Source organism: Mauremys mutica, chromosome 19 (assembly GCF_020497125.1).
Source record: "Mauremys mutica isolate MM-2020 ecotype Southern chromosome 19, ASM2049712v1, whole genome shotgun sequence".
Taxonomy (NCBI): domain Eukaryota; kingdom Metazoa; phylum Chordata; order Testudines; family Geoemydidae; genus Mauremys; species Mauremys mutica.
Genome location: NC_059090.1, coordinates 9,623,327 through 9,648,374, shown reverse-complemented (window position 1 = coordinate 9,648,374; position 25,048 = coordinate 9,623,327). Strand labels below are relative to the sequence as shown.

General features: G+C 41.1%; 1 protein-coding gene across 8 annotated transcripts in view; it reads left to right on the top strand.

The window, feature by feature from the left end:
* The window catches only part of CAMKK1 (calcium/calmodulin dependent protein kinase kinase 1), a 167,027-nt gene extending 143,070 nt beyond the window's left edge, over positions 1 to 23,957 (top strand). For all 8 annotated transcript variants that reach the window (XM_044994320.1, XM_044994318.1, XM_044994319.1 and 5 more), the window contains exons 13-16: positions 5,613 to 5,700; positions 8,436 to 8,564; positions 11,065 to 11,168; positions 23,399 to 23,957. In XM_044994320.1, coding sequence (XP_044850255.1) covers positions 5,613 to 5,700; positions 8,436 to 8,564; positions 11,065 to 11,168; positions 23,399 to 23,471 — 394 coding nt within the window. In that variant the 3' untranslated portion in view covers positions 23,472 to 23,957. The remainder of the gene's footprint in view (positions 1 to 5,612; positions 5,701 to 8,435; positions 8,565 to 11,064; positions 11,169 to 23,398) is intronic.
* Positions 23,958 to 25,048: the final 1,091 nt, after the last annotated feature.

The following is a 25,048-nucleotide window of genomic DNA, read 5'->3' as shown; positions in this document are numbered from 1 at the left end:
CCACACATGCAACATGATAAACACATGATTCCTAACCATGTGGGTGTTCCTTATTGCAGCACTGAACTTGAATAGTGTTCTGCCTTAGTTCAAACATGAGTAGGGGGGACTAATACTGTGTCTGTTACCTGTTTAACCAGTACTGCTGTCTCCCACAGGCTTGATTATTCACAGCCTTTCATCTTGCATAGTCACATACACCTGTGCAAGGTGGGTGTAAAATGCTTTCATTTTTATATTGGTAATATTTCACACTCACTTTACACAGGCTGTAAATGACTACACCGCATGCAAGGCAATAACGAATCAGGCTCCAAGTCTGTGCAGGAGGATATCTCAAAAGTGCAATGCACCATGTGAAAAACAACTTTAAACCCCTGCCCCTGGCACCAGGAACTAAGGCTATATGAAACAGCTGCCTGCATTTTCACAGAATGTACTGATGATGATTGATAATAGAATTCCTTCAACTATGAGAATTACTGGGTAAAATTCTATGACGTGTGTGCTATGAAGAAGTCAGACCGCATGATCATAGTGTTCTTTTTGGCCTTAATGATATTGATCTGTTGATTTCAGGGTTGTGCAGTGTGGCAGATGAATACGAGCCAACCACATTAACACACAGTTGTAGTGGGGAAAATGCTGTTATGTGGTCCATGTTTTCTGTACTCTTGTCAAATGAGTCTATCAGTCCCTGGTTACATTTAACATGGCTCTGTCTGTAGTGTAGACAGGGCTATAAAACATCTGTAAACATGCCTGCCACTTCTCTGCGCTTTCACAGCTTCAGGCCTTCCCTCTGGCTTTTGGATGATGATTCATTTATTTCTCCATTTGCTTTTGGATGAAGTACCCATAGCTGGATTTTTTCCAGCTCAACCCAATACCCAGACAGAGAATTTCTGACCTACTTGCATTAATTAATCCTTCATTTTAGTCAAAATCTAGAGATAAAATTACTTCAGTATTTATAAGTGTGCATGAGGAAATTAAAACTCTAATGAAACATGCTCCTGGTAAAGTACCAGGGTCACACAGCCCGAATTGTAGCCAGATATTCATTATCCAGTGGCGTGAATCATTTTTAAGATGCTAAGGACCTTCTCCTGTGAGGAGCTGAACACCCTCAATTCCCACTTAAATGAGGAAGGGGCCAGATGAAGAGCTTGGCTCCCATTTAGGCACTCAAATAAGGTCCAGGGTATCAAAACTTATCAAATCCCAAAGTGAGCTCCTTTGAGAATCTGCTCACTTGTCTAAGTGCCTAATAGGGAGCTGAACTCTTTTGAAAATCTTGCTCCAATTGTGGGTGCTGAGCCTTTCTGAAAATCTGGCCCTTAGAGTTGAGGACAGTTAGCACATTTCAGATAATCAGGCCCAAGGCATTGCAAATATGGACAGAACTCACTAAGCTAATTCATTCTGTGTTGCCATTGCTGCATGATTTTGGATGGATGTTTGTTTTAACAGAGCTGCGGCAAAGAATTGTTTATGTAGGCAGTCGTGTCTCTGCTCTCTCGGGTCCTGGGCAATTTGCCCATCATCTCTCAGCCATCATATATTTGGGTTAGCAGTCAGTTTACGAGTGACTGTTCCCATCTGTCTCCACAGTAAGTTATTAACATTTAATGGGCTAACTGGGTTGGGCTAAGAAACCGTTTCTTCATTCAGCCATCTCCTTCAGCAATAACTCTTGCTGCATGATTTATTTTGACTTCTCATTGACCTATTCTCCCAGTCTAAAAAAAATCTTGCTGCTCATTAAGATGTTGAGAGATAGTTACTGTGTGTTGATTGCTCTCTAAACTAAATCCATTTATTTGATAAAAATGGTAACAGAGAGATGCATATTAAGCAAGAACTCACTGGACTGATTCCACCTCAGACCTCCCACTAGGGTGACCAGATGCCCCGATTTTATAGGGACTGTCCCGATTTTGGGGTCTTTTTCTTATATAGGCTCCTATTACCCCCCACCCCCTGTCCCGATTTTTCTCATTTGCTGTCTGGTCACCCTACCTCCCACAGAATTAGCACCTATAGGGGCATTTTGGAGTTAATTTATTTTACCATGGCTGCAAAAAACACAAATTTCTGTTTACAGAGGGTCCATTAAAACTCAATCTCTACGAACGATTAAATAAAGAAATGTAACTTTCTGTGCTCCGATATTTCAGCTCCCCTTAGGCCAGAGACAGTGGGGTAAATATTTTCTGTAGATATGCAGCTCTGTTCATATAAATGAGAATCATACATCTAAACTCCTGTGCATTGTGCTAGATATTTAAGAAAATGGATTTAGGCATAATTTCATCTTGGGTTAAGTTACAATTAGCACTAAGTAAAAATTATTCAGGACTAACAGCAAATTGGTAAAGGCATTGTGTCCAGACATCTATTAAGAGTGCAAGAACTACTATGTGTGTGATTCTAATAAGGATCTAAAGTTGACTCATTCTTTTTCTGACCTACAGTGCAATGTTAACAATTCTCACTATTTTGTCATGAGTCTCACAATACTAGGTGTTCTTCCAAGCTTCTGGGAATATGCGAGAATCTCAGTTTACATTTAGAAAAATAAAGACATTTCCAGCTCCCTTAGTTGGGGGGAAAAAAGCTGGAAAACATGAACCCTAATTGCTCCAAGTCCAGAAGGCAATTTAAAAGACCCCAAAGTTGGTATTTAAAATATAAGTCAGTTCATAATTATTTGAGGGCTTGTCTCAATGGTTGTGGTTAGCAATACTGCTGCATGTTTGAATTGTGAGGAAGCTCTGTGCCATGCTTTAGCAATACCTCTGGCTGATTGGGAAACAGTGTTAACGAACTCCAAAGTATCGTGAAATCTTCCATTGAAAAAATTGTCAAGTACGACATGAGTTCTTTTTAGAATGGAGGAGTGAAGGGGAGAAATAGGGAGACTCCATGAGACTCTAAGGGGAGACAAGCAAACATGTTTGTACACATATGTTCCGAACACATGGAAGATATTTTCCCCTTTTTGGTGCACATACTGTCCCTTGGAACTGACATCTCCTCTGACATGGTGCATGGACATGCTGGTGTAAGTGGTGGGCATTTTGTTTAGCATTGACATAGTGAATAGCCGTTGCATGGCCATTTTTCCTTCCTTCCTCTCTCTGTTATTAACTGGGGAATTCAATTAGTTTCAACAGTAACTTACCCAGAACTGCATGAATGTCCCACAGAGCTTGTCTGCAACAAAGACAGCCATGCATTTGCCCTTCCTTATGATTTTTCATTATTTCTGTGTCTGCCTAGAAGTCTTTCTGGCTCCTAGAAAAATATCAGACTAGACCTGATGTCCTTTTTTTTTTTTTTAAATCACATTAATACTGCTTTTGCGCTGACAGATAGTAGGCCTTTTAGAAAGCACCATCTCACCTTTATCTCAGCTACCTACTGTGTTACCAGCCCTGACTGCTTATTTATGACCTGATGACTACTGCTCTCTGCGCCAGTATTAGTGTCTTTTATAGCCCAGATCTTGTTATAAGACTGTCATGGTTTTTCCTTTTCCTGCCCTCTGCCTAAAATTTCATGTGAGTGGCAGTCTAGAAAATGGCAGTATTCAGCTGGTCGTTCCTGTCCCTCCCATTATCTGGGCCTGATTCTCATTTACACTAAGACCCCTTGGCACCACTGTGGTGTTTAAAGAATACCACTTCATGACCTCTTTACACAGCCAGAGCAGTATTAAAGAGCCTCAGTGTAAGTGAGAATCAGGCCCTTTTGTTCTCGCTATTGGTAGCTATCACAGTTACAGGGTTAGCTGTACTTCTGTCCTCTTTCAGGGCTCAGACCTGTGCCTCTCCTGGAGTGAAATGCTACAGTTTTCCTGTTCTAACACCAGGGCCTGGGCTACAGAATCTGTAGCTGAACTAGGGTACCTGCAGTTCCTCTCAGTCTATGATCAGTGGTGAACAGGGATAGGACAGCCTTCTTGAAACAAAAGTGTTGTTTATTTTAACAGTGGAACAAAGCATTTAAAGCAAAAGTATTTTAAAACATGTCTTTCTGACCTAAAGGGTTCCCATCCACTGATGGTAACCTAGGCAGGCCAGTATGTTACTGTGTCTGAGTCTGGTTCCCCAAAACAGCTGCTCCCCAATCTCAATGAATTCCCAGGCATTTACTCCTCTGGTTCAGACCAGTCCTGTAGACTCAGTGGGTGATCAAGCCAGAGTCCTTAGGGCCAATAGTTCTGGCATTGTCTCTTAACAACTCTTAAGTGTTTTCTGAGAAAAGCCATTGTGTCCCTTCCCGTTGTGTTATCTTAAGCCATTGTGTCCCTTCCCGTTGTGTTTTTCCCAACAGTCCCCTTTTAAAGTAAACCAACATATTCATACACTAAACGTCCCAATAACCAGGTCAACATAGTGTTCATAAGTTATTACAGAACAGCTCCAAATCCATCACACTAGTATGTCCCTTAATATGATTTGAATGTAATTTATTTGTATATGGTTGGTTTATTTCCTTTTGCTTTTGAAGAGAAGAGAGAGGGAGGCATTGTGCCTGGTTCTCACCAGCGTTTTTAATCTGTCACGTTCATGAGCAATGAAATGCATTCTCATGGAACGGAAGTGTTTTCCTGGCGTGAAATTGTATATTGCCAAGTTCCAGCTTTGAACAAATATATGCACCACTGAAAATTGTTCATGACAGAAATGCTGACAGAGATCATCAGCTGACTATCATGGTGCTAACACACACTAATGTAATTTTATTTCAGAGCATTGTCATAATAAAAAATTTTTGTTTTTAAAAGTCCTTACCTGTGTTGTTAATATTACTGATCATGCAAACCTTTGCTTTTGAGAGTAATCCATTCAAGGGAACAACTTGCATGAGCAACTACTATTTGTGTGAATAGGGATTTACAGGATTGGGGTCTAAATTACTAAACCCTGGAAAAACTATTTAAAAAATCAAATGTTTTTGCTACCATTTGTGTTGATGGTTTACTTTTTATAAGACCCTTATCTTGGAAATTGAAACTATTTCCCTTCTTTGACCTTTTTCTGGCACAGTTCTGTAGTATTTTGCTTGCAAAAGCTTCAGACAAATCTTAAATTTGAAATCAGTTTTCATCAGCATTTGTGGGAACATTTCAATTAATACAATCTGCAAACTCAACCTGGGATTTGAATATCAAACAGGGCTATTTCTTTCCAACAAGTTGTTGTTAATAATAATGTTTCTGCAAGCTAAATGATGTATTTAGTGTCACCTGTACAACCCCGTTTAAATTGTGCCTGTCGGTTATACCTCATTGTCTCAGATTCTGCCCTCAGAATACCTGTAAAACCCCCAATCTTCAGATATGCCCTTATTTGCTCCTGTACAATCCCTTTGCCTGTAGGCAGAATCTGGTGTACATTATCCTTATTAGTGATCATAAGGCCTAAGAAGAATTGATTTTCACTTCTCAGGCTGAATTTGCGGGCAGTTGGGGGGTGCTGGTGGTGGAATTCTGTACTTGTAAACTGAGCAAATTAACAGAATCTTCCTACGAGAAGCTTTTCACATAACCTTGTCATTTGTCGTTACCTTATTAACCATATATTGGTATTTTCTTTAATCAGGCCACAGATAAGTGAAGAGCTCAAAGAACTGATTGCAAGGATGCTGGATAAAAATCCAGAAACGAGGATAATGGTTCCTGAGATTAAGGTAAATTTGTCATGAATGTTATATTTATTTGGAATTGTTTCATATAGTTTCAGTTGGTTTCATATTTCTTATATTACTTGTAATGTGACAAAACTTACCGGTATTTCTGTTTTGGGGCTATATCAATCAGCATAGCTCAAAGGGTGAGTATATTCACTTTGCTCCATATTTGTATGACTTAAAATCACTCTGATGCTGTTTATTTCTGAGAATATTAATAAAAGGGGATTTTTAATTAAAATTGTACAAAATCTGGATAAAACACTGATAGCATTTCCAACAAACACTTGTGTAGATTGAAACCTCGCTTTTTTACTGAGATTGCTAAGTCCAGTGATCAAACCTGTTTCCTCTAGCAGACATATGTGTTGTGGTGACTGTGAAGCTGAATACTATACATGTAGATACCTGTTGTTCATACCATGCTGGCTGTTGTTACAAATGCAGGAATGGGATCAAGGCATGTAGCATCCATTTCTGTCAACATTACCTTGGTCATTGTTCTGCAAAGCTCATGAATCTAGAGCAGCAAACACCCCCTGATAGAGAAAGATGCTCCATGCTGCTTTGTATATTTTGTTTTACGACTGATACCATGTTCTGCTATCATTAGTCACTGAGAAGTCTCACCTATTTGAAAAGAGTCAGAGGGCTTGTCTGCACTGGCACTTTACGGCACTGCAACTTTCTCGCTCAGGGATGTGAAAAAGAAAAATCCTGAGCGCAGCAAGTTTCAGCACCGTAAAGCACCAGTATAGACAGTGCCCCAGTGCTGGGAGCCACGCCCCTTGTGGAGGTGGGTTTTTTACTCTCCCAGCGCTGCACTGCGACCCACACAGCCACGTTAAAGCGCTGCCACGGCAGCATTTTAGCATTGCCAGTGTAGACTAGCCCAGAGAAACTAAAGTTGAATAAAGCAGGGGTGGGGGTGGATTGACTGTATCTACCCTCTCCTAATTTGCATCTCTGATGTATCACTCTTGTTATTCACAGTTATTTAGGTCTAATTGTTTTGCAAACTCAGTTTGGAATTGCTGTTAACACAAAAAAAATCAAGGAAATTATATGGGGGATACATAAGGAAATTGCTGTTTCTGAACCATGTTGGTGCACGGAATACACTTGTCTCCTAATTGAAATGCTCACATGACTCAGGTATTCCATACTTTTAATAAAAATGATTTCATTTAGGGTTGACTGTGGTGTTTTGCCTCTGAAGAGGGCTGTTATAAGCATGAATAATCATTTTTGGAATACACAATTTAATTAAGTGCCATAAAGAAGCTCTTTGCTGAGCTCTTGAAAAGTGCTCTGGACACCTGCACTAAACTCCCTTTGATGTTCACCGCCTATAAACTTTAGTCTTACTGAATGCTGTGGACTAGTCCCTAGGAGGTAGGCAGGCATTTTTTAAAAGGTTACTGGATGCTGTTCTGATTAACATCCATAGGGCCAGCCCTTGGACAAATACATTGATATCAAAGAGCCCCACTCTAGTACTGTTTGTTTATACTTGAAACCCCTTGTATTATGCAGCACATTAGACCAAAATTATGTACAGGTCTCCCATGCCCTGAACTGATTTACATGGCATTATGGGACAATGCTAATTAATTACAAGATAATCTAATAAGCCATGTGGTTACTAAACTAGAGGAGCAGGGAGCAGCACAAGAAGGTGAAGTGTTCTCTTGGGAGGGGAAGTGGGAGGCCTGCTGGAAGATGCAGGTACATCTGAGGCTCCTAAACCACATAGGAGCCACTCCTGTGACATTTAATTATATGGGAAAGAAGACACATCCTCTGACAAGCTTCTTCCTGCTCCCTTGCAGTCGTCTGTGCCTCATTCCACTGCCTGCATCCTTATCCAACAATGCCCTTGTTTGCAATGTAATCCGCCTCCCCTGATGATCTCCATATGTTTGGCAAACAAGCTGAACAGCTGGAAGGTGGTAGGAGGGTGACTATGGTTTTTTACTGATGTGGTATGAACATCAGTCTGTGTGGCATCTAGGCAAAAAAGGTAAGTTGTGTGGGCAATTGCACAGTCATGTAACCACATCGTGTATAGGGGCCTCTCCGTGACCCTGAAATGTCACATTAGTGATAGGCCAAAATGCTCAGAGTTGGGTACCATATTATATGTTTACCTCAGTGGCCTGATTTCCAGAGATACTGAGCATTTGCCACAGCATCTGAAGTCACTAGTTGCTGAGTGCTCAGCACTTAGGAAAATCAAGCCACTTGTTTAGATGCCTAAATTTAGGCACTCAAGTTTGAGAACAGATTATGGCACTTTTTCTGGGCCTGTGTTGTTAAAGTGTCTATGTATGTGAGAAAGAGCTGCTGTTGATGACTGAGATTTTCATAGGTTTTGGCTGAATTCAGTGGAAATTGAGTACCTAACTCTTTTAGCCTGTTTGAAAATGCCAGCCAATGACAGTTGGTGCTGATGGTCTGTTATGGTCTTATGGTCTCTGTAGAGACACTATGCACAGTCGCTGGAGTGCAGCAGACCCTCTGAGTTAGCCCTCAGCTTGTTGATTCAGCACATTCCAACCTATGTGGAAAATGGAGCCATACCAACTCACAGCTTGTAATAATATTCAGCCCTATATTCATTATTTCCCCATATTAACTAACATCCATACTGTGTGAAGTACAAGGGACAAACACATTTAGGATTCTCTGCAGTGGCTTGTTCACAGCTTTCTTTTTGTCCCTTTTCTATGTAGTTGCATCCCTGGCTAACAAAGTTTGGGGAGGATCCACTGCCTCTGGAGGAAGAGCATTGCACTGTGGTGGAGGTGACTGAGGAGGAGGTGAAGAATTCCGTCAAGACAATCCCAAGCTTGCCAGCTGTAGTAAGTGTAAACAGGAGCTTTCTGAGGTTTTATGTTCTGGGAGATATGTCACTTTCTTTGAGCCATCAGCCTGTGAAGCAGTCTCAACGTGAGGGACAGACAAATTTCCAGTGTATGATGTGTGTGATTTAGCCATTCAAGTCAGTAGGCGTTGTTCATGCCTTTGAGCTGTGCATTTAGGTCAAAAGGTTTACTGGTACCGCAACACACGGGGGGTCTGATCCTGAAGCCATTATCCTTATGACCATTGACATCGGAGGGGCTTCTCAGATAATAGGTGCAGGGCCAAGCTCCCCAGGTGGCCAGCACCAGAGGAAGTGAATGATAGAAGAAATTCAAATTTGGGAAGACTTATTACCAGACACATAAGTAACTCCAGTTCCAACACCACCACTACTACTGGAAAAAGGAAGAGCAGTGAGGGAGAGTAAAGGGTTGTTGGCATTGTTTGCTGTGCAGCCGCCCGTGTATACAGACAAGGTAAGAAGCAGCGCTGCAAATAGCCCAGAAAATCCAGCATAGGACACACTCTGGTAGTTGTTGAGCATATTCTCTTTGGATCAGCAGTAAGGGCCTGATCAAAAGCCCATGACATCAATGAGAGTCTTTTCATTGACTTCAGTGGGCTTAGTACCAGGCTTTAGGTGCCTGTAGCAACTCAGTAGGCACTAGGCACCTCTAGAGATATAGCCCTGAGAACTGGATATCCTATTCTCTTCCCATTTTGAAGGCAATTTAATCATATGGCATTTTCCCTCTAGAAATAAATGTATGAAACCTTTTCCTACAAAATCTTCTATGTGATGGAATAATAAACACACTGCAAAATATTGACCTCCAGGTTTAAAATAAATAATTACAATGGGTAGTTAAGAACTCAGCCTTTCTGCTTTAGGCATTTAAACACTGGGCTCCAGTCTCGGGAGTTGAAAGACTCGCTTCTCGTTTATGAAAGGAAAAGATGAAGTTGTAATGAAAAGGGGACACTTTACTGACTGCAGATTGAGGTTATGCTTAAGTGTGCGTGTGGTGACCAGATGTCCTGGAATTGACATATGAAGTGCAGTATTCCAGACAAATATAGGCCATGGTCCAGAAAAGTCTTCCTGGCATAAAGCTAAATGCCTGCTTTTCAATTATTGAAACAAAATACTGTTAACATAGCCTCACCAATTTAAAAAGCAAAGGGAGGCAAGTGAGGTCTAAAGCCTGGTGGCTTAAGAACTTCCACGCATGTGGGAGGAAAATACTAATACTATCCCATAATTTGGGGAAAAATCCATAGACCAGAGCTACAGCTGGTGTAAATCAGTGTAGCTCCATTGGTGGCTTCAATGGAGCTACATCAATTTACATCCGCTGAGAATCTGGCCCCATGTTTCTCTACTGATTTTAGAATGCAATCACTGAAATATTGCAGAATTTGTGAGCCTACCTCATCACCATGAGCCAGCCACCCTGTCTCTCTTAGGTAAGATTGAACTGTAAAACTTGTTCTAAGGTGGCTTGTGGTTTTTTCCCCAAAGGCAGAGGGTTTCTCTTTTCCTTAAATATTTGTTAAATAGTGAAAGTCAAAATGCCAGCCTGTTTGACAGCCCTGGAAACTTAGGTACTCTGTTTACCCTCGTGCATCTCCACAATATCTAAGGTCTTATACTGTGCTTATAGTGATGGTATCTGATATTCTTCAGGGAATCCTGATACCTAGAAATAGAAATAATAAGATCTGTTAGTAACAGAGATGGCCCAAACTTAAATACCATGCACCTGAATGGAGTTAAGGATTGGGGGCATACAAAATCTGAATCTAAATTTAGTAGCTAATCCCTCTAGGGAGGGATGATTGTGAAAATACCTTCACCCAGCCACTGAGGTGGTGTGGCTATTTACCTCTCCTTATTTGGGACTAGTGATAAAACCACATTCTGACCTTTAATGACTCTCACAACTTCCCTATGAGGTAGATAAGAGAACATTATTATTTCCATTTGACAGATGGGAAAAGATATATAAAGTGGCCAGATCCTCAGCTGGTGTAAATCAACATAAGTTACATTGAAGTAAATGAAGCTAATTCATTTATGCCACCTGAGGATCTGGCCAAAGAGGTTTAAAGTGACTTCCCATGTCACAGAGGGAGTCATTGTCAGAGCTGGAACTACATCTGATGAGCTCTTGGCTCCCAGTCCTGTGCTCAGGCAACCAGCCTGTTCCCTTCCCTCTAGTCAATAGATGTTGACAGTATTCATGTAACTATTTCTAGCAATGCTTTGCAACTTCAGTAGCCAATGGGTCAGCATTTATACCATACAGAAACCTAAGGGCTATTATACAGATCCCTCTAGTTCAGTTTTTAACTGTGAAATGGCATTACAATTTTATTAAATTATTAATGAAGTAATCATTACATTCCTCTGATCTAATGCTTAGAGCTGCATTATAAAGATGATGAAAACTCTGTGCCACCTATCTTCTTTGATCTGTTTTTCCTTCTTCAAAGATTTTAGTGAAAGCCATGCTAAGGAAACGCTCATTCGGAAACCCATTTGAGGTTCAGGCCAGAAGGGAAGAGAGGTCCATGTCTGCTCCAGGAAACCTATTAATGTATGTATATCTACCCCTTCTAGTGCTCAGCCTGAGCTGTATACGTCCGCTTCAGTGAACAAAGTAGTATGGGAGGAATAATGGAAACTGTTTTCAGATAATTTCCTTAGAATTTAAAGGCAAAATTCATGTGGAAATCAGTCAGTGGAAATACACTAGGGATGAATAAGGCCTCAACTGTCATTTGGGGTTGAAGTATAGTGAAATATCCACATTAGAACAAAGTAAACATTTATTTGTATGGATGCAGCTACTTCCATATTTAGGGCCTCATCCTGAGCTGATGTAAATGAATGCAGCTCCGTGGACTTCAGAGGAGTTGCACCCATAGAGCAGCTCAGAATCCATCTTTTTAGCCAGTTTGTTTATAATATACTGTGTGTAGTTTAAACAGTACTCAAACATCAAGCTAGTAAAGTATCCTTTTATGAAATGCAGCTAGGTTATTTAATTCTTACGTAAGTAACCTCTGCTCTGCTGTCCATGAACAACAGAAGTAGGAGGTTTGGAGAAAGAGGCCAGCTGAGTCATCTAGACATTAAAAAATAAAAAACCTGTACAACTAGAAGCTTGCTGATATATTTCAGCTCTGCTCTGGAAATCAGTCACCCATGTAGTCTGTGCAAACTGGCAAACATGCACATCCTGGACTAGAAGCCAGTGAGGGACACCTTTGACATTACGTTATTGGTATTGTGGGAACCAACAAAATGCATCATCTGTAATAAACCAAGTTACAGTACATAGCATATATACAGGGGCATCTCTAGCTTTTTTTGCCTCCCCAAGCATGGCAGGCAGGCTGCCTTCGGCGGCTTGCCTGCAGGAGGTCCTCAGTCCCGCTATTTCGGCGGCTTGCCTGCGGCTTGCCTGCTTCCGCCACACCCGCGGCTTCGGCGTACCTGCCACCGAATTGCCACCGAATCTGCAGGACCGGCGGACCTCCCGCAGGCAAGCTGCCGAAGGCTGCCTAATTGCCGCCCTCGCAGGGACCTGCAGGGCACCCCTCGCGGCTTGCCGCCCCAGGCACGAGCTTGGAGCGCTGGTGCCTGGAGCCGCCGCTGCATATATACATCATGCACAAAACTCAACATCTTCCCTGCTAAACAAACACCACTCTTAGCAAATTCCTAAAGATGCTGATAACATTCTATATATATTAACTAAACTACCTAACTACATCTTTGGCAATACAAATGTAGTCTTTTCGCTCACCAGTGTGTAGGGATTTCAGCAGATTGCTCTCATTAAAGATGAGGAGACTTTAGAGCCCAACCCTGTACTAATGAAGTCAGAAGCAATTTTGCCACTGACTTCAGTTGGAGCAGGATCCAGGTAACGTGCAAATTCCCAGCATGCAATGGAGCCTAGATCAGTTAGGCCTTGTCTGCACTGCCACTTTACAGCGCTGAAACTTTCTCATTCAGGGGTGTAAAAAAACAACCCCCCTGAGAGATGCAAGTTTCAGCACTGTAAAGTGGCAGTGCAGACAGTGCACCAGTTATTCACTTCATGGGGGGTGGGTTTTTTTACAGTGCTGGGAGAGCTGTCTCCCAGCACTGGTGCCGCGACTACATAGCAACACTTTAACGTTGGTAGTGAAGACATACCCTCAGAGTGTTCAGACAATGTTGTGCGATAAAGATTGATCCTCATTAGAACTTCCCATAACACTGGGAAGAACTGATCTTGAGAAAAGGCATTTAACTGTAAGGATTTTTGTTTGCTATTTGAGTCAGGGATATTAGCCAGGGCCTTAGCCTAATTTTAACTCACGGTTCCCTGTATGAGACACACAGGCCAAGTTCCAACTCCCATACGTTTCCTTAATTAGATTTTGCACAACAGAAGGCAGGTCCTGTTTTTGCACACAGGACCTGCCATACACTGTACTAGTCAGATGTCTGGTGCCATCTAGCTGAGTGTCCTATAGCTCTAGCTATCTGCCCAGATCCTTACAACAGAGAGAGAGAATGACTACATTCAATTAGATACTTTTCTCCTTTGTATCCGCCTCCCTTCTCCCATCTACTATGGGAGACTCTGTAAATCTACTTCATGATTAACCAACTGTGGATAATGAACAGCACTCCTAATCCAGAAAGGAAAGAGTTACTGCAGTCATGTTGAATTGAACCTGGATAACAACAGAAGCACTTCTAGCTTTATGACCTTACCTAGAATAGGTTCTTCATATCTTTTTCCCGGGGACCCAATCCTGCGAGGTGCTGAGTGCTTCCTTTTAGGGTTCTGAGCATGCTCAAATCCCATTGAGATTTGGCCTGTAGTGAGTGCAGAGATGTACCATGCTCTCTGATTTCTGCTGCCAGTTTCCTGAAGCTCACTGATTTTCAGTCTACAAACTGACAGTTTCAATCCAGGCTGGCAAGCGAGATATCATCCAAGAGACTGCTCTAGATGATGTGATTGTGAGCATGAAATACAGTCTCAGGGACATGTCAGAAGAGCATTTCAAATGTGGATACTTCATCAGCTTAGCGGGAAGAGCTAATCTTCACTTTATATAACTCTCAGACCATCACCTTCCATTCCTGTTACCCTATGACATTGCTACTGTCACCCTTGTCCACACATAGTTCCTTGCCAGTGAGTCTTTTCACTCTATGATGTTGAGACTTTACTGAGTCTAAAGAAAAATACCAAATAGCTGTCACCCTCCAGAGTATTTAACTCGGGGGAAGCAATGGGTGCTTCTTTTTTTTCTTCAAATCTTATCCTAACTGGTATATTAGGATTTTCTCTTGTTCTCGTAGATATTACTGAGATACATAGAAATAGCCATACTAGATTAGACCAGTGGTCCATTTAGTCTATGTCTGACAGTAATCAGTGCCAAATGTTTAAGAGGAAGGTAGCATAAGAAACCCTTTAGTAGGCAATGATAGAATAAACTACCAGTAGGAGATGTTTCTTCCTGATCTCTTATGCCCTGAAGCATGAGAGTTTATATCCCTTCTAAAAAAATCTTTATCCAATCTATCTGATTTTTTTTAATCTTATTAAGCTTCAGTGACGGGTTGTATACCTCTGTTGTGTCCCTTTTATTTATTTCCTCTCTAAATTGAACAATTCTAGTCTTTTCAGTCTCTTCTTGTATGGAAGCTTTTCTGCGCTTCTAATCATTTTCAACCACCATGTCTGGACTTAGTTTCCTTAATAGCCTCTTGTGTGGCACTGTGTCAAGGGCTGTTTGAAATAAATTATGTCAGCTAGTTCTCATTTATCCACTATTGTGTTGGCTTGCTCAAGGCACTTGATTTACAATAATGAGCCAGTTCACTGATTGAATCAAAGCCAATTTGTGGTTGCTCCAAAGCAAGGAAGTTTATATCTCTTCTTTAAAAAAAAACGTTATCCTATCTATTGTAACCTTTGTGTGTGCAAGTGCTCAACTGTGCTGTCCTCTTACTTAATTGTACCCAATCAGCTTATGTGCTATCATGCAATCAGCATTTCTGGCACCTTCCAGTAATGTTTGATTACCCTAAACTAAGACTTGCAAAAATGGACCTTATGGACCAACATAGGAATGTTTCTAATTAAATCAAGAGACATTGATACATCAAGACAGTATTTCTTACATACAGTGATGTATTTAACACTGTAAACAGATAATTTAAAAGAATATGGATTTTTCTTTTTATACATTGTAAAAGTTAGATCAGTGCACTTGAATGAAAGAGATGTAAGCTGCTTATCTTTCCCTATGTTTTGCTTCATTGCATTTAAGAAAATACAGAAAGCAAGAGGCAAAGCTATTTTATTTCTATGAAGTCTATGAAGTGGGAGTGTTCATTGTAGTAGGTGAATTATGTCCTGATTACACTGAGTACATTTGCAAAGAGAAATTGTGCTAGATATTAAACCCAGGCTTCATGCCATCCATTTACAATGGATGGTTCTGTATAAAATCATCTCCAATAGAAAAGTAAAATAAAATATAAACGTACATGTTATGAATGGTGTCAAGTTAATTGAAATAAATCTAGAACAAATGTAAAGGATAACAAACTTCTAGGCGCTAACAATGTTAAATGACATTGTTACAGTATAAGGGCTTGATATTGCAAAGTCTGGCCCTGATCCCGCAAAGCACAACTTTAAGCACACGAGTAGTCCCACTGAAGTCATATGTTACATATATTTGATTTGAGATCATAGTCATACTCAATGTGCTCTAATTTAAGCATGTGCTTAAATCCTTTGCTGGGTCAAGGCCAGAGTGCTCAGCATCTTGCAGGATTAGTCCAAAGGCAATATTGTGTATGCTGCTTCGGAAGATCACGTTCAGGGACAGTATGTGTCTTCAGAATGGTGGAATAGATTCTCAGCTGGTATAAATCGGAGTAGTTCCATTAACTTTAATGCAGCTATGCCATTGACACCAGCTCAATATTGGGCCCATTTAGTCTTTAAAGCAAGTACACATAATACAGAACAGTAAGGACTAGACTGAGGGAAGGTTATACTGTAAGGTGGCTGATCTGTTATATGCCCGCCACTATCTGCCACCTGTCTTCAGTGCATACAGTATCGGCAATGATGCAGCTCTGTTATCCAGATGGCCTGTGAGCTGCTCTGTATGTCTCATCTGAGCCAATATCCATGTGAGCATTTGGTTTATAAGAAAAACAAAACATGACACTTTCTTCTAATATATCTAAAGTAATTTGTACTCAGTCCTATGTAAGATTCATCTTAGTTATATGGGGATAGCTCTCATTTTAAGAATTTTAACTGTTCAAACTCAATTAGTCTGCAGAAACACAGTCAGTAACTTTGCTGAAAGTACAAATCCTTTTGACAGGACCCACCCTTGATCTTCTAGTCTTGTGAAAAGTGTGATAGGATTGTAAAAGATGCAGGTGTTCAGAATTTGGGCTTTACATCTCATAGAGCAGGCAGTATCCTCAGCGTCAAAGTTCTCCCTACAACCATGTGTGTGTCCAGTGGTGACTGAGAGGGAACGATACCTCCTACTGAATTACCCACGTCAGTTCCTAGGAGCTCTGGGTATTGCTGAGCACACCAGTACCCACTGGACTCAATTCTGCTGTCCTCACTCAAACAAAACTCCCATGAAAGCAACACTGCAGACTTCTGGATTTGGCTCATGTTCCTCAATGGGAATTGAGAGCACTTTGCACGATCTAATAGTGAGCCTCTGGGTGCTGAAAACACACTGGGAAATGAGGTGTAACCTGTGTCACCTTTATTATATTAAAGGTCTCTCTCTTATATTAATGAAGCAAACAAATTTAAAAAAATCCCAACAACACTGTTTTTCCACATCCCTGACTGTACTGTCTTTGAAGTGTGGTAAATCAGTGATTGTAATGTTGCATTTAGTTCCAATTATAGGAAAGAAAATTACTTTCATGTTCCTATATAGGAAAAAAGAAAAGCAATTAGAAAACTTTCCCAATTTCACGTTCAATTTGTGTAATTAGGCTGCTTGTAAAATAGTTGGGGGTTTTCTAAGCCATATGCACTGGGTGCTGCTGAAGTCAACTTGCATCTGCGCCAATGTCAAGAATCTTCCTGCAATAAGCCTTTTGACAGCTGAGTTAGCTTTTCAATATCTGGTGCCTAATTAACATTTCTGAAAAGGGATCTGCCCTTTAGAAAAAGAGAGAAAGATGCCAATTTAACAGCCTACTTATTGGGTTTCTTAGGTTGGAAGCTGCCTGACTTAATTAATTTCTTCACAATCCTTCTGCTACCTGCTCACAATATGCCAAGCTCTATTCTGGGAAATGCTTAGGGAAGAAGATGCAGATCAAAGTTCTTTGCAATAGCAGGAGGCCTTTCATAGCTGTTACAGATTTTGGTCCTTAAATGGCCCTGTTTAAAAATAGTTTTTAAATTCATGGGAAGGGCTTAAATTCTTCACTTTTTGTAAAATTTTGAAAAATCCTTTCCTGTTTGTTATTTATTTCTTTACTTAGATGTCTAGAAATGTTTAAAAGGCACCTAGGCTTAGGTATTTGGCAATATATTACAAGTGAATGGAGCTAAAATGAAGACGGCTGTTTTTAGCAACACTATTTATATAGCTTCTGTGTTTAACTGCTGCTACAGGTCACAAAACACTGTGAGGCTGATCTCCTGGCTCTCACTTTGGTCCCTCCCTACATGCTGCTCCAGTACATAGGCAGCACAGAAAAGGCTGCCATAAGATAGAGCAGCGCTGAAGGCTGCTCTGACTTATGCTGGCGGGAGGGGAAGGGTCATTTTGGTCACAGCAGCAGCTTCCTGGAATCTGAGCAGCTCAAAGGTAGTGTAAAGCCATCTGTAACTCCCCTCTGGGCTGTTCTGTCTGTGCAGCGTCTCTCAGGAGATCTGCACTGAATCTGACCCTTTGGTTTTTTAGATCCTACATGCCCAAACCACTCCCACCGTGGCCCCCCAGCGCCGGACGGGCGGGGGGGGGGCGAGGCCCCAGCCCCAGTGCACCGCAGCCTGAGCACCCCCAGCCCCTGGGTGACGTGGCCACAGCGCACCCAGTCCCGGTGCCGTGGGTGGCCAGGCAGGACGGTCGTCGTGCCCCCAGTCACAGGGCTCCAGGCAGCACGATTGCTGTGCCCCCAGCCCTGGCGCTCCGTGTGGCGCAGTCACTGCACCCACAGCCCCAGGGCTCCGGGCGGCCCCCAGTCCCGGTGCTTGGGTGGCCAGCACTGGGCAGGCAGCGCAGCATGGCCCAGCACCGGCAGCCCCGAGTTGCTGCAGGAGGCACGCTGGCCTGCCGGTGGGGCCACAGTAGGCTGTTTGGGGAGGCAAAACCTCCCTTGCCTACAATACCAACCGCCCATGACTCTCTCCAAAACTCAATTGAGGCACATTGGTGGGGCAGCACGTGCAAGACTTTCCTTGCCAGTGCTGTGCCTATTGTGCTGAGAGAAGATGCCAGCCCCCAGGGCTATCAGTCCAGCACCTTTTACCAAAATTACATTCACTTTTAAAACATATCCTGTTGACACTTGTAGCCAGGATAAAGGCTTCATTGTTGATGGTATTGGCAGGAGACTGGCTGCAGAAAGGATGACAAGTTTACCTTAACCCTTAATTTCACAAAATATGTGTTTAAGGGGTACATCTACACACCAAAAAAACACCCCTGCAGTAAGTCTCAGGGTCTGGGTCAATTGACTTGGGCTCATGGGGTTTGCACTTGGGGCTAAAAATAGCAGTGCAGATGTTTGGGCTCAGGCTGGAGTCTGGGCTCTGAGAATGATGGGGAGGGTCTTGGAGCCCAGGCACCAGCCTGAGCCCAAGCGTGTACACGTTGTCAATGGAAAATCCTGTCCAAGTAAATTTCACACTAATATATTTTTCATTGCAAAGGAAGGATGTGTGCTTTTATTGAAAGCAATGGCTCATATTGTGGCAAGGGTAAGCAGTATTATAGTCTAACTAATGGTTTATAGAATAACTTGGGCACAGAATTTCACAACATCTTGTTAATCTAGGAGCATCAGTGCAGAAGCACCTGTCATCTGCTCAATGGTTTATGTGCCTAACTCCTGCTCAACTTGTGTCCTTTGGCAATTAATAACACTACATGTTCATAAGACCTCTACATGCTAGGGACACAGACCCGTATGCTGCTGAACACCCTCAACTCCCACTGATTTCAGTAGGTGTTGATGGCACTGAACACCTTGCTGGAAGCAATTGGCACCCTGCAGGATCAGTTTCTGTTAGCACAGGTGATTACTTCAGTATGCACAGCACTATGGGTGACAGCATTAACTGTCATGTTTTTTATTTGGTCTTTAGCCTTAGTAAACATTGCTGACTAATACCCCATCCTCTATTTAATTTCATTCCCTTAATATTCAGAAACGTGCTCATTTGCCTTTTACCAGCATCTTCTTTACCATTTTCTTCCTTTATCTCATTGTTTGCCCTTAGGGACAGGTTCCTCTTAAGCTCATCTGTATATTTGCATCCATCTTTAAGGTAACTGTGTGTTTGTGTTTCCCCTGGGTGTAGTAGAATTATAAGTCCTCTCCTCAGTTGTCATGCTTTCTGTGTTATTGAGAACATAAAATTCCATCCTTCGTATAGGAGCAGTTTTGTTACACTAGTTATGTGGTTTGTTACAGTATTTGTGTGTGTGTGACACTAACATTCATTCTCCAAGTTACTTGGGGTTTTTCTTGGTCATGTTTCCTCACTCTTCTTTTTTTTCTTTTGGGAAGGATGGGAGAGGGAGACTTGGTGAGTTTTAGCAGAGATGGGGCTCAATCCAAAACCCTAGATCCAATACCCACAAAATTTGGGAATCTGGATCTGAACTTGCAGCTCAGGCCCATCTCTAGTATTTAGAACTTATGAAAGATTAATAGATGTGGCTACAACCAAATATGCAGCAGGCAATTCTACCATTACCTCTACTCTTCAAGTTTCTGGGTCTCTGCTGTGATGATTCTGGGGGATGAGTTGGACTTTGCTGTGATGAGTTGGGGATTGGTCCTGCTTTGAGCAGGCAGTTGGACTAGATACCTCCTGAGGTCCCTTCCAACCCTGATATTCTATGATTTTATGACTGATATGGACAAAACCTCTTAGTCTACATTTCAGCATTCCTCATATCCATCAGGACTTAAGCAGACAGCATGCATATTTTGCAACAGATTCCACAGATCTGTCCACAAAGTATGCTGTCCAATTTAAAACAACAACAACAAAAAATGTAGTTAATGGAAACTATTGGAGGTGATTTAAAAAAAAGACATCTCAGTGAAAAATCCCACTGTGCACAGCCAGCTCAAAGCATAGTTATTCTGCCTGGAGTTTGACAGAGATGGTTTCAGATGAATGCTTGGAAATTAATCATGTCTCTTGAAATTCCATTTGAGCAGCTCCATTATTATGGAGACAATTGTTTGCTTAGGAGCTCATTTATCACTGTAAAATAAATAGATGAATCAAGCTAGGGACACCTCCTGCTGTAAGAGTGAAGGATTTTGAAAAGATTCTCCAAAAGTACGGGGAAGGAACTGAGCAGAATAAAGGCTGATGTAGCACTTTTATTGGCATTTGGATTGTGATACATGGGACTGTTTTCAATTTTGAAAAAAGAGAAAGTTTTAGTTTAATAGTCTTTTCCACTTGGAAGTACAGTTCAGGAATTCATAGACAGGTCCACTGAAGTCAAAGGAAGTTTTGCACTTATGATGACTTAAAAGACCATGCTCAGAAAATCAAGCTCAGGAGAAACTCCCTGTATCAGCATCCAGTAAGGCTAGAGAGATGTAATAAAATACAAAAGTTCACCACTTGCTCCATGATACTTGGTTTCAGCCACAGCTTCCTGTTTAGTCCTAACAGCAGCATATGCCTGGTCTCCCAGTAAGGGCATGACTGAGGCTTGTCTGCATTGGAAATTCACCCTGATTCCAGCCATCTGTGGCCAGTTGGCTCCATTGAAGTGTACACTGGTTTCAAGTAATCTCAATCTGTGCAAATTGAGGGTTATTTTGCCAACAGTTATTTTGCCCTGATACAGAAACTTCAGTCGCTGGCCAGAGATTGCTGGAACTAAGACAAACTGCCAGTGTAGACAATGCTTGGGTTTTGGAATGAATAACACAGCCTGGTGCAAATGAAACCTGTGATTGAAGTCTATTCATCAGGAATCAGAGGTGCAACAAACTGTTCACAAGAGAGACGCTGCCATTGTTCTGAAGCAATTTTTCTTTAAATACTTAGGACCAAATTCTCTTCTCAGATACCCAGGCTCAACTCCTGGCTGCTTCATTCTCATTAACATTCTGCCTTCATTCCCACAGAAGTCAATGGGAGCTCCAAGTGCATAAATGAGGACAGACCTTGGCCCATAGTGAAGGCATAGATGGCATTAGGAAAGAATTCTTATCAGTTAACAGGACAGAGAGTGAGCGAGCTATGACTGAATATGGGACTAGGAGCCATGATTCAAATACTGATTGTAGTCTCTTTGCCTCTCTATCCTAATTTTACTATCTGTTATGTTGTGAAGCTTGCGCCATTAATGTACAAAAATTGCTAGATGAGTGCCATGTGTTATTACCACTGTTAACAATGGTCTCAACAGTGCAGCATGTTGGATAACCACACAGAGCAAGGTTCATTAGCCTGCTATTAACAAAAGTAACACAAATACAAAATAACACCTTAAGAGAAGCTATTTAATGGAGACTAACATTTAGCCTCAATCCTCTCAGCATGTACTCATGTCTCCTATGGTGGCAGCACAGACCGCAGACTACTTACTGTAAGATCACCCCAGCTGTCTGTAGAAAAATGAATTTAGTTGATTTTCAGTATTGTATTGAATGTTTTATCAATTTATGCTGTATTGCACCCATTCCACATCATGTGGATCACATTGCCTTTAATACTAAAACAAGGTGTATCAGCTACAGAGCATTACAGGGAAACATTTAATCTGATTCATCAAATTGCAGACAGTAGCAAATAGTACAAAATGACAGCAGGCTCTAAATAACCAGTGAGACACCATCTGCTGCTGAATTATGCTTGCCGTTATCCCACTGCACAGACCTGCTTGCATTATATCTGATAATGAAACCTCCTTTCCTGTTCATGGTAATAAATCATTTAAAGAGGGTGATGACAGCCCCTGAATTAACTCGGATCAGCCACTGAAGATGGATCTGTTACTCAGCATGTTGGTGTCAGGCCTGAAAGTGCATTGGGAAATGGTCAGTTGTCTATATTCAAGGTCAGGTTTATCACCTGGGCTGTGATGGTGCACTTAGGAATGAAATTATGCTTAATGGCAACCATTCTTTTTTCTGTTTCACTCTTTAAAATGAACGCTTATGTCTGAGCTGTGATACAGCTTCAAACTAAATGATAAGGTATGATGTCCAAAAAATTTCACCTAACCAGTTTTAAGAGTTGACTAGCCTTGTTACCTCTCCTAGGCTGTCTTCACTGCAGAGTAAACTCAAGTTGCCTACACTCTGGTTACTTCCTCTCAAGTTAGCCTACCTCGGGTGAGAGCAGACGTATTGTGAAATAACACTCGAGTCACACAGTGTGATTGTATTAGCAGGAAAGTGATTGTGTTAGCACTTGACAAGTTGCACTAACTTGAGCTGGAGTCTTTACCACTTGACAGGCTTGCCAACTGTTCTTCCAGTATAAGGTGCATCTCCAATAGAACGATGTGTTAGTATAGCTATACCAGTGTACCTATACCAGCAACCCTTTTTTAGTGTAGTCAAGGCCTTAAAAGCACCACCACACTTGAGTAAAGGGTTTTTGTGTGTGGATGGGACTCAAGTAGGGGCAACACTCAAGTTGGCTTTGCAGTTGAGACAAGCCAACAGTCTCTTGAATCTGCAAGAGAGGAAGTTGAAATTTAGGAGCATTCTGAAAAGGCTGAAGACTTGTGAAGTAAGACAAATATAAGTAAGTTACCTTCATTTTGGTTTAGTGGCTAATACTGAGCAAGTTTTGCTTAGACTTTTTCAATGAATTATCAGAAATTGGAAACTGAAAATTTTTGGTAAAACTTTTGAATTATCAGGAACAATTTTGAGTTTTTGTAAAAATGTTCGTTTTTTAGTGTAGTTTTCAGTCAATATTTTCAGTTTTTGGATTTCAAAATCAATTTTTTTTATTGAAAACCTTTTTTTTCCCTTAAAAACTAATATTTTCTAGTTTGGGCTTTTCTTGGAAAAGCTGAAGAAAGTGGGAAATTTGGGGGAAAAAATTATATAATTGGCATTTTAATCAGCTGCCGTTTGCAGGTGAGCTTTGGAAAAAGGGTTGCAGATGTCAAACCATAAAATCAGTTAAACAAGTAGATTTTAAAAATATAAACCAAATAAACTTATAAACATTGCTGCCTTTCTGTATGTCTGTTTCTGAGAATTAAATCTCTTGTACTAGTGCAATAAAAGGGAGTTAGTTGAGAATGTATTTTAACAAACTAAGTAGCCGTAGCCTCGTGATACAAAGTCTTATAATACTTGAGTGATCAGTGCACTGGTGTTGATGCATTTTTCTTTATCACAGTGTAACTGTTTACATGGCATACTTTTTAAGGAAATACAGTTTTGTTTGAATGTCATCCTTCATATAGTTATTGATGAAATTGGTTTGGCTTGCCTATTGGAGAAAACTACACCTGCTCTATTTTTCTAAATGCCTGTTTCTAATTATTTACTTCCCTTCATTCATTCATGTAGAAAGCAAGGGAGCAGAGAAGGAATAAAGGACCCTGATCTCCCTGACGTCTGTGAAGATGAGGCTACTTCATGAAGCCACGTGCATGTCCTGGATTGGTTATTTACTGCTGTTGTAACCATTGTGTTGTGTCACACACATTCTGCTCTCATGAACCAAAGTTTGTGACCTGAAAAACTGAAATTGAAAAGAGGAAACAAGCAACAACAACTAACAGTGCGAGTTCTTTGGAAATGGTTTACTCATGGAATGCTATGTTGTATTACTCATTGGCTTCATTCAACATGTAAGATGTTTCTCTGTATTTGAAATGTGCCTCATTCTCCATTTGTGCTTCAGCCTACGTTGTGTGGTCATTATAGTCTGGCATCTTGACCAATTAATGTGTGTTTATTTATAATTCAAAGAACCAAACTTTATCTAATAAGGCACTTGCCATCAAGATGTTTTCCAGCTTTTTGCATTCTGCATTCAAAGTACCAAGAAAAAAGATATGCAGTAGCCAGGTCTTAGGTTAACTTTTAGTTATTACTCAAGTGCTTAAATTTACTGGGGCACAGTCTTACTTCTGCTGAAGTCAATGGCAAAATTCCTGTTGACTTCTGTTAAAGTAGGATGAGATCTTCCACTGTGTAATTCTTTGTGCTTTTCGTTTTTCTTATTTTTGCATTATATAGCTCCTTTTAACATATAGGGCCACATTAGAGTCATTTTAGTACAATATTGGAAATATACGGTATTGCCACCCATCTGCATTGAGCTTTCGAGTGTCCCAGAACAGTTAAAGGCCCTCATATTCATCTGAATATGATGGTTTAGTGCACCAGGAGCATTTGCTTATAGAGTGTACTTAGTGTGACCAGACAGCAAGTGTGAAAAATCAGGACGGGGTGAGCGGTAATAGGAGCCCATATAAAAAAAAAAAGCCCCAAATATTGGGACTGTCCCTATAAAATCAGGACATCTGGTCACCTTAAGTGTACTTGCTTATAGAGTGTACTGTTCTCAGAGGGCTGGGATTTGATTCCATTTGTGTGCTAATGTGTGAACATGAATTTGTATTTACAGATCTGAAAGCATAAGACAATGGATTTGATTTGTCACTTAAGGCAATCTGATTCTCCTTTCCCACTCACCTCCCAATCCACCCCATAAGAGAGAGAGAGTATGTGTGTTTGATTATAGCTTGAGTTTTTTACCTAACTGTTGTTTACTGGTGAATGCCCTGAAATAGGACATTTTCCTATAAGAGAGTATGTTAGTATATGATTCTTAGAGGTTAAGCAAGAGACCCAGAAAAGCTACAGGACAAAAGTTGAGTTAAATTAAACTCATTTGTGTAGCATTTCAATACTTTAGGTTTCATGCACTTGGTCCTTTGCTGTGGCATGCTGCTGTAACACCCCCAATATGGTTTTAATAATATGCATGAATCTTCAGTGTTGTCAAATTAGGAGATCAGAGATTTGTTTGGAATCCCAAGTCAGCAGCAATGGAGGCTGAAACCACTACAAAAGTAGTTATGTCATGTCCTAGGTTATGTCCGGCTGCAGTTCCACAGGAGAGAGAGAATAGCTTCTAGTTTGAGTTCTGAGATGAGATTGTCATGTTGCACAGCTATAAATTTGGAGTAATTCATTCACTTCAGTGGA